Source organism: Heloderma suspectum, chromosome 2 (assembly GCF_057233095.1).
Source record: "Heloderma suspectum isolate Gila_16-S chromosome 2, 16-S_ref, whole genome shotgun sequence".
NCBI lineage: Eukaryota > Metazoa > Chordata > Lepidosauria > Squamata > Helodermatidae > Heloderma > Heloderma suspectum.
In genome coordinates, this window is record NC_139459.1 from 403828113 (window position 1) to 403837674 (window position 9562).

General features: G+C 51.8%; 2 protein-coding genes across 2 annotated transcripts; both read right to left on the reverse strand.

Moving 5' to 3' along the window:
* Positions 1-3884: 3884 nt before the first annotated feature.
* On the reverse strand, positions 3885-7447 carry LOC146356696 (hemoglobin subunit alpha-1-like). Its single transcript, XM_084841277.1, has 3 exons — positions 5564-7447; positions 4440-4644; positions 3885-4119 (listed from the first exon to the last, which is right to left on the reverse strand). The coding sequence occupies exons 1-3, from the start codon at positions 5656-5658 to the stop codon at positions 3991-3993; spliced, it is 429 nt and encodes a 142-aa protein (XP_084697403.1). The 5' UTR covers positions 5659-7447; the 3' UTR covers positions 3885-3990.
* Positions 7448-7535: 88 nt separating this feature from the next.
* LOC146356697 (hemoglobin subunit alpha-1-like) lies at positions 7536-9342 on the reverse strand. Its single transcript, XM_084841273.1, has 3 exons — positions 9227-9342; positions 8104-8308; positions 7536-7769 (listed from the first exon to the last, which is right to left on the reverse strand). The coding sequence occupies exons 1-3, from the start codon at positions 9319-9321 to the stop codon at positions 7641-7643; spliced, it is 429 nt and encodes a 142-aa protein (XP_084697399.1). The 5' UTR covers positions 9322-9342; the 3' UTR covers positions 7536-7640.
* Between the last annotated feature and the right edge of the window lie 220 nt (positions 9343-9562).

The window sequence follows — 9562 nt, forward strand, 5'->3', positions numbered from 1 at the left end:
ACAGTTCAATATATTAAAGGTTAGAACGGGTTGTTGTGATATATATCTGTATATGTGTAAGAGAATCTGCCATTTTTAGCTATTGCAGGAAGCTCAAGTGGAACCTCTCCCAATCTTTCTCTTAGTGTTGGCGTTGGAGCTCAGACAGTGTGCCATGCAGCTCCACAGAAGGCAGTGCTTTTCATATACTGCAGAAATAAAGAAACCTCTTGTGAAGGTACCTGAAACTATTGTGTGTTGCCTGTAGAGTAGGGATATACGAGTCCCTTACCTCCAGGTCCAGCGGGGGGGGGGGGTCCGCGGGGGGGGGCGATCTGTCCCTCCCCCCCAGAATCCGTCTGGGCCGGCTCCACTCTGCGGCAATCCTGCGGAGCTGGCCGCCTGCTCCGCTTCGCTGGTGATACGGCTGGCCACCATTGCCGTGCCATATCGCTGGGGTAGAGTGAGTGAGTCTCCGGACACCAATGGCGTAGTGGGCGCCATTTGCAGCCATAAAGGTAGTCCCCACTTGGCCATGGAAGCTCACTGGGTGACTTTGGGCCAGTCACAGACTCTCAGCCCAACCCATCTCACAGGGTTGTTGTTGTGAGGATAAAATGGAGAGGAAGAGGATAATGTAAGCCGCCTTGGGTTCCTTGCAAGAGGAAAAAAGGCGGCATATAAATTCAATAAATAAATAAATAAATAAATAGATAGATAGATTAGCCTAAATGCAGCCATTTACAGCTGCATTTAGGATAATCTACCAGCTTTACAGCTGCAAATGGCGTCCACTATGCCATTTGCGTCCCTGTTTTTTGACACGATAGGCTACAGAAATATTTGCGTAGCGTATCACATGAATAGGGACGCAAATGGCGTCCACTCCGCAGGATCAACACTATGAGGGAGCCGACCCTGGAAGATGGGCTGTTGGCAAGGGATGGGTTGCACCTCACAAGGGCTGGGAAGAATGTGTTTGGCCACAGCATGAAGAACTTCATCAGGAGGGCTTTAAACTGAATCCTACGGGGAAGGGAGATGTAAAGTTGGGGGTAACAATGGACAAAGGCTCATGTACCACAACAGAGAGAACAGCTCTAATAGCACCCAATAATAGTCTTCAGACACATGTAGGAAGAAAGCCAAACCAGGAAGCACATGGTCTTCGATGTCTATATACTAATGCCCAGTGTATGGGAAACAAACAGAAAGAACTTGAACTCTTAATACAAGAGGGAAATTATGGCTAGATAGGTATAACTGAGACTTGGTGGGATGGCTCTCATGACTGGAATACAGCAGTTGAAGGATATAACTTGTTCAAAAAGAACAGGAGGAACAGAAAAGGAGGTGGGGTTGCACTGTATGTGAAAAATACATATCTCTGCACAGAAATACAGGAGGAGGAGCTTGGTAGCCCCATCGAGAGCATCTGGGTTGAAATAAATGGAGCAAAGAATAAAAGGAACCTGGTGGTCGGAGCCTACTACCGGCTGAGGTTAGCGAGGGATGCTAAAAGCAACAAAAAGGTTTTCTTCAACTATGTGCATAGTAAAAGACAGAGGAAAGAAATGGTGGTTCACCTATTAAATAAGGATGGCAAAATGATAACAGATGACAAAGAAAAGGCAGAGATGCTCAATTCCTACTTTGGCTCAGTCTTCTCCCAAAAAAGGGTCTATGAATTTGCAGATGACACAAAATTGGGCAGGATAGCTAATACTTTGGAAGACAGAAACAAAATTTAAAGTGATCTTGATAGACTGGAGCGCTGGGCAGAAAACAACACAATGACATTTAATAGGGATAAATGCCAAGTTCTGCACCTAGGAAAAACAAACCAAATGCAGAGTTACAAGATGGGGGATACATGGCTCAACAACACTACAAGCGAGAAGGATCTTGGAATTGTTGTTGATCACAAGCTGAATATGAGCCAACAATGTGATGTGGCTGCAAAAAGGCCAGTGCCATTTTCGGCTGCATTAATAGAAGCTTAGCTTCCCAATCCCGGGAAGTACTAGTTCCCCTCTACTCAGCACTGGTTAGGCCTCATCTGGAGTAATGTGTCCAGTTCTGGGCACCACATTTTAAGAAGGATGCAGACAAACTGGAGAGGGTTCAGAGGAGGACAACGGAGATGATCAGTGGACTGGAAACAAAGCCCTATGAAGAGAGACTGAAAGAACTGGGCATGTTTAGCCTTGAGAAGAGAAGACTGAGGGGAGATATGATAGTGCTCTTCAAGTACTTGAAAGGTTGTCACAGAGAGGAAGGCCAGGATCTCTTCTTGATCATCCCAGAGTGCAGGACACGGAATAATGGGCTCAAGTTACAGGAAGCCAGATTCCGGCTGAACATCAGGAAAAACTTCCTGACTGTTAAAGCAGTATGACAGTGGAACCCATTCCCCAGGGAGGTGGTGGGCTGTCCCACACTGGAGGCCTTCAAGACGAGGCTGGACAGCCACCTGTCAGGGATGCTCTGACTTGGATTCCTGCATTGAGCAGGGGGTTGGACTCGATGGCCTTGTAAGCCCCTTCCAACCCTACTATTCTATGGTTCTATGACCCACATGGATTCCGGGGGGCAGCAGAGGTGAGTGCTTCGTTCCCCCATGGGCCCCAATGGGGCCAGATTATTGGAATCCGGCCTCATTGGGGTCCGTGGCGGAATTCTCCCCCATCCCTACTGTACAGCACAGCCTAGCAGCGGGCTGAAAGCTGAGCAGGGCACCCCCAACACACAAGATTAACCATGCCCTTCAACTGTGTAATGGCTTTTGGCCCGAAGGTTCATTACAGTGGTGAAGGGAGTCATGGTAAGAACTGGGGGTTTCAGCCGTGGGTAGAAGGACATTGTCTGGACACCAAGTCTATCGCCTGAGAAACAACTCAGTTTGCCTATCTTGGTAGAGCAGGTGCCCAGGCCTTATTGCTGCTCAGTCACCAGATCTACCAGAAATGGTAGACCTCTTCTCTGGTACTGTCAGGGTTTTTCTTACATGGGCAACCATACACAAAACGTTGGAAGAAAAATATGCACGTCCAAAAGAACGTTGCTGTAGTTTAAAATTCAAGCCACACAGAAGTGGTGTTGTTACCTGACATAAAAAGCGGTTGATAACCATGTGAAAAGAAAAGGGAGCAGTCCAGGCTTCTCTGGAACCCTCAGACCTGATCAAGCAAACTCATTCTCCTCCCACGGCTAAAGACATTCCCCACAGACTCCACTGCTACTCTCTAGAGCTGCCTGACCCAACCTGGTGCCCTTCAGGTGTTTTGGACTTCTCCTCCAAACAGCTTCAGCCAGCAAGGCCCATGGTCCGGAATGCTGCGGTTGCCATCCCAAACATCTGGGAGATGCCAGGTTGGGGAAGATGGCTCTAGAGAGTGCTCACCAAGGTTTCCAAGATGCAGGAAATCATGCCATTATGAGTCATGTGAAGATCTCAGCGTTATGATAAGGGCAGTGATGCCACTAAATTTATGTTATAATATTCTTAAGGCAGCTGTACGGTGTTCATGCATCTGGGTATTTTCCCCTCTTATTCATACATGAGGTTTTTTTATCCCTATCTCCAAATAAACTTTTGTTAGAGTTCCTGATGCTTCTCAAATATCACAGTCTTCTGCATTAGTGCTGTTCAGTGTCCAGGATCTTCTGCTGCTCTGCATAGGCTTCCAAATGGCATGGAATGTGATGCAAAGCAACAAAGAGACGCCACTCCACCCCACCCCACCCACAAAAGTGCACAAGGCTGTTGTAGTGGCATGTGCTGTGCGTGCAAATTAGCTCCTGTGGCTACATTTAACCTGCAAAGCTAGGAGAGTCTGTCCCCACTCCCCCCATCCCCATTTCAGTCCCTCCCGCAGTGCAAACAGATGCCAGGACAGCAGCACTTTTGTGGCCAAGAGCAGCTTTATTACAGGCGGGGCAGGGAGAAAGGGGAGGGAAGGGAGGCGAGGGGCGCTCCTCTGGCACTCAGCCTTGCTGGCCTCCTCTGGTCTAGCGGTACATGGAGATCAGGACCCTGCCCACACGAGCCAGGAACTTGTCCAGGGAGAGGATAATGTCAGGCTCAAGGTGGCCGTTGTGGTGGGCAGCAACGGTCACCAGGATGCAGTGACGCAGCAGCTGCGGAGAGGAGAGGGAAGAGTGAGGGACGGAGGGGCCCTGATCCACCCCACAAGAACATCAGAAGAGCCCTGATGCTGGATCAGACCAAAAGTCCATCTACTAGTCCAGGATTCTATTCACACAGTAGCCAACCAGGTGTCTATGGGAAACCTACAACCAGGGCTTGAGTGTAACAGCACCCTCCCACCCACGGGGAGGGCGGCCCAGGCAGGGAAGGGGGAGGAAGGGAAGGATCAGGGGTCTTCTGGCCAGGGCAGACCAGAGCCTAGGAGCTGGACCTTGACCATCCTGCCAATGGCGGGGGGGGAGAGACTCACGTCGAAGTTGACGGGGTCCACGCGCAGTTCGTTGGCGTGCTTCTCACTGAGCTTGGAGAGGGCTCCCTCCATGCTGTCCACGTTGTTGACCGCCTGGGTGATGGCGTTGATCACCTTCTTGCCGTGCACCTTGATGTCGTTGGAGTTCGGGCCCATGTCGAAGTGGGGGAAGTAGGTCTTGGTGGAGGGGTTCGCTGCGAACATCCTGCGTGGAGAGAGAGAGGAGCAGCTGTCAGGAGAGCCGCCAGCAGCTCTGGACAGGGCAGGGCAGGGCAGGGGTCCCCTCTGTAGATGAGGTTCTGACTTTGAACCAATGGTTGTGGGAGGGGGACAGGAGTTGATTTCAGGCTATTTCAAAGGTCAAGATGTTTGTAAATATATTTTAAAACTTAAGCAGGAAAACAATGAATCACTTTTCAACTTGTCAAACAAATGAAAATGTGCCACACAGGAAGCCTTAAGTTTGTAGAGAATAGTACATGCAAAAGAACATTCTACAGAACAGAAGCAGAATGTGACACATGCAATGTTTACAGAGCAAATTACAGAGAAAATACCTAAAATGCATAGCATTGTGCCTTAACTCTCCTAAACCTTCCTGCCTTCTAACTCTCCCTTTTCTCCCTTTTCTGCCTTTCTCCCTGTTCTGCCTTTCTCCTTTTGCTTCTTTTTCACTTGTCAGCCAGGGATTTGGTTCTGGATTGGTGAAAGACATACAGGGTGGCCAGAAACCTGCAAAAACAGTCTTTTTTCATAGTTTTAGGCAGCTGATGTTTCCTTCGGCCCCATCAGGGTATATGGGCACCTTCCAGACTCATGGAGCTGCTAGCTGTGAGGAGTGCCAAACATTGCAATTTATTCTCACACTGGTCCATTGTCCCACAACGGGACCACAGCTTTGTCAGCGTGAATTGTCCGCATCTCAGCCTCCAGGCAGCAGAAATGTTCTGCCCTCAGGGAAAGGCAGGCCTGCTTGAGAACCAAAGCTTCACTCCTGTTCCATTCCCTGGCTTCATTCTAAGCCCCCTATTCCCGGCACTTGAACCCCAAAAGGGGCCTCAGTCACACCCTCAGCCCAGGACCGGGGGCCTGAAAGAGTCCCAGACCTGATGGGGCGGGCTTACCTGCACAGGGACTCGGCACCGATCTCTTCGGCATGGCCGTGCACTTCGGACCAGATGGCCTTCACGTGGTTCTTATCGTCCTGGGACAGCACCATCCTGGCAGCTCCAAAATCTCTGGTGCTGTTGGAACCCAGCCAGTGCTTTTATCTGGCCTGGAAGGCGAGAGGACCCGCCCCATTCCAGCCCTTTGTCTCCCACCCGGCCTCCTAGGGCGCCCCACCCGTCTCCAACACCTCTTGGCACGTCTCAGAGGGGAGGGCCATGAAACCAGCCAGCTTAGCCTTGGTGTGGGTGGGTGGGTGGAGCAGTGGAAGAGAAGTCGCCTGGCCCGCCCGTCACCCTGCTGTGCCATTGTCTGTGAGCAGCTGCTGCAGCTGCTGCTGGAAAGGGGGGCACCCCCGGAAGGGAGCCGCTGTTGTTGGCCTGGCTGCAAGGGCTTCTTGGGAGAGCTTGGCCTCTGGGCTCATCTGGCTGCTGGCCCCTGCCAGCAGGCTGCCCGGGCCAAGAGGCGCCCCACAGGCAGCAGTAACCAAGATATGCAGAAAAGACTAGGGGCTGTGGGGGGGGCAGCACGCATCTTGCCCCCACCCTTCCAAGAGAGGGCATCACATCTCTTTGGGCGCAAGGTGGACCTGGAGTCCGGGGGCTCAAAGGACTGGCTGGTTTTTTGACGTGTGGAGAGATCCATTGAAATCATGAAAAAGACTAACTTCATCATCTTGAATCCAGTTATTATTATTATTGGATCAACTTCCCCAACCTGGTGCCCTTGAGGCATTTTGGACTTCACTTGCAAACAGCCCCAGGTGGCAGGGCGAATGGTCCGGAATGCTGGGGTTGCCTTTCCAAACATCTAGATGGCACCAGATTGGGGAAGACCGCTTTAGAGAGTGCTCAGCAAGGTTAAATGTAGGAAATCATGCCAGGATGAGTCATGTGAAGGTGTCAATGTTATGGTAAGGGCAGCAATGCCATAAAATACACATTATGGCATGCTTAAGACAGCTGTGCTGTGTTTGTGCATCAGTGGGGGGTTTTCCCCTCTTGTTCCTATGTGTGTTTATTTTACCCCCCCCCCCCAATAAAGTCTTGTTGGAGATCCTGATGCTTCTCGAATATCACACCCATCTACATTAGTGCTGTTCAATGCCCAGGATATTCTGCGGCTCTGCATAGACTTCCAAGGGCATCTCTACACCTCCAGTTTATTGCACATTCATGATTGGCCACTCACTGAATTGTGCAAGTCCATTCCGGCTGAACATCAGGAAAAACTTCCTGGCTGTTAGAGCAATACAACAATGGAACCAATGACCTAGGGACGTGGTGGGCTCTCCCACCCTGGAGGCGTTCAAGACGAGGCTGGACAGCCACCTGTCGGGGATGCTTTCCCCCAACATCAGCCATTCTCATGCCCCAGCACTTGCTAACATTTCCGCATAACCCCCCTTTGTTCAAACCCGCCCCCCTCCAGTGCCAGAGTCAAAGGCCTTGGGAGACGCCACCCCACCAAGCCCCCAAAGGAAAGAGCCAGCAGCCCAGGAGCCGCAAGATGCCCCAAGCTCCAGGCAGCCTCCCAGGTTGGCCCGTTCCCATGCCCACCTCCCTCCCCATGCCTGCAGCTCTTCCCAAGTCACCCATGGAGGCTGCTCCAGAAAGGGCCCTTTTCCCAGGTCTGAAGCAGTCCTGGGTTCAAGGGGACTAGAGTCTGGAATTGACTGCAATGGGATGTCTTCTGGAAAGCCAGATGGGAGTTCTGCTGGTTCAAGGCTAGGGCACGGAAAGATGCACTGGACAAAGACCCTCTCAACTTGGAAGATGGGGGCGGGGTGGCTTCTCAGTTTCCTTCCCTGAGGTGACCGAGGGCCACAAGGGGCACATGCCCAGGGACCTGCGAAGGTAAGAGGGTCTCTTTCCTCCCCCCCCATTTCAGTCAAGTCCACAGCCCAAACAGACGCCAGGACAGCAGAACTTTTGTTGCCCAGAGCAGCTTTATTGCAAGCACGGCAGGGAGAGAGGCGAGGCAAGAGAGACGGGGGTGCTCCTGTGGCACTCAGCCTTGCTGGTCTCCTCTCTGCTAGCGGTACATGACGATCAAGACCCTGCCCACACGAGCCAGGAACCTATCCAGAGAGAGGATCATGTCAGGCTCGAGTAGGCCGTCATGGTGGGCGGCGATGGTCACCAGCATGCTATGGCGCAGCAGCTGCAGAGAGGAGAGGGAAGAATGAGGTACGGAGGGGCCCCGATCCACCCCACATGAACATCAGAAGAGCCCTGATGCTGGATGAGACCAAGGGTCCATCTACTGCAGCATTCTGTTCACACAGTGGCCAACCAGCTGTCGACCAGGAACCCACAAGCAGGGCATGAGCGCAACAGCACCCTCCCACCCACGGGGAGGACAGCCCAGGTCGTCCCTGGAGGGCAAGGGGGAGGCAGGGCAGGATCGGGGGGGGTTTGGCCAGGGCAGACCAGGGGCTCAGAGCCCAGCTCCATCATTGACCATTCTGCTATAGGTGGGGAGCAGTGTAACTCACGTCGAAGTTGACGGGGTCCACACGGAGTTCATTGGCGTGCTTCTCACTGAGCTTGGAGAGGGCTCCCTCCATGTTGTCCATGTTGTTGACCGCCTGGGTGATGGCGTTGATCACCTTCTTGCCATGCATCTTGATGTCATTGGAGTTTGGGCCCATGTCAAAGTGGGGGAAGTAGGTCTTGGTGGAGGGGTTCGCTGCAAACATCCTGCGTGGAGAGAGAGAGGAGCAGCCGTCAGGTGAGCCGCCAGCAGGGCAGGGCAGGGCAGGGCAGGGCAGGGGTCCCCTCTGCAGATGAGGTTCTGACTTTGAACCAATGGTTGAGGGAGGGGGACAGGAGTTGATTTCAGGCTATTTCAAAGTTCAAGATGTTTGTAAATATATTTTACAACTTAAGAAAGAAAACAGTGAATCCCTTTTCAACTTGTTAAACAAATGAAAATGTGCCACACAGGACGTCTTACGTTACGAAGGGTTTGTAAAGAGAAGAACATGCAAAAGAACATCACATACAGAAACAGAATGTGACACATGCAATGATTACAGAGAAAATTACAGAGAAAACGATTACAGAGAAAAACATGCATAGCATTGTGCCCTAACTCTTCTAAACCTCCCTGCCTTCTAATTCTCTTTTCTCTTCTTTTTCTGCCCTTCTCCTTTTACTTCTTTTTAACTTGTCAAAAAGGGATTTGGTTCTGGATTGGTGAAAGACATACAGGGTGGCCAGAAACCTGCAAAAATAGTCTTTTTTCATAGTTTTAGGCAGCTGATGTTTCCTTCGGCCCCATCAGGGTATACGGGCACCTTCCAGACTCATGGAGCTGCTAGCTGTGAGGAGTGCCAAACATTGCAATTTATTCTCATACTGGTCCGTTGTTCCACAACTGGACCACAGCTTTGTCAGCGTGAATTGTCCGCATCTCAGCCTCCAGGCAGCAGAAATGTTCTGCCCTCAAGGAAAGGCAGGTCTGCTTGAGAACCAAAGCTTCACTCCTGTTCCATTCCCTGGCTTCTGTCTAAGCCCCCTGTTCCCAGCACTTGAACCCAAAAAGGGACCTCAGTCACACCCTCGAACCAGGACAGAGGGGCTGGAAGGGTCCTCGACCCGATGGGGCGGGCTTACCTGTGCAGGGCCTCGGCACCGTACTCCTCGGCATGGCCTTGCACTTCGGCCCAGATGGCCTTCACATGGTTCTTGTCATCCTGGGACAGCGCCATCCTGGCAACTCCAAACTCTCTGGTGCTGTTGGAGTCTGGGCAACCCTTTTATTGGGCCTGGAAGGTGAGCAGTCCCGCCCCATTCCGGCCCTTTGCCTCCCACCCGGCCTCATAGGGTGTTCCACTATAACGCCTCTGGGCACCTCTCAGAGGGGAGGGCCACAAAACCAGCCAGCTTGGCTTCAGTGCCGGTGGGTGGGGCAATGGAAGAGCAGTCGCCTGGCAAGTCACCCTGCTTTGC

Bases quoted from the DNA above. Each gene is read 5' to 3' on its own strand.
- LOC146356697 (XM_084841273.1), bottom strand. From the start codon at position 9,321: ATGGCGCTGTCCCAGGATGACAAGAACCATGTGAAGGCCATCTGGGCC. The intron at 8,309-9,226 runs GTAAGCCCGCCC...CTCTCCACGCAG, and splicing joins GGTGCCGAGGCCCTGCACAG to GATGTTTGCAGCGAACCCCT. The intron at 7,770-8,103 runs GTGAGTTACACT...TCCTCTCTGCAG, and splicing joins TGGACCCCGTCAACTTCGAC to CTGCTGCGCCATAGCATGCT.
- LOC146356696 (XM_084841277.1), bottom strand. From the start codon at position 5,658: ATGGTGCTGTCCCAGGACGATAAGAACCACGTGAAGGCCATCTGGTCC. The intron at 4,645-5,563 runs GTAAGCCCGCCC...CTCTCCACGCAG, and splicing joins GGTGCCGAGTCCCTGTGCAG to GATGTTCGCAGCGAACCCCT. The intron at 4,120-4,439 runs GTGAGTCTCTCC...TCCTCTCCGCAG, and splicing joins TGGACCCCGTCAACTTCGAC to CTGCTGCGTCACTGCATCCT.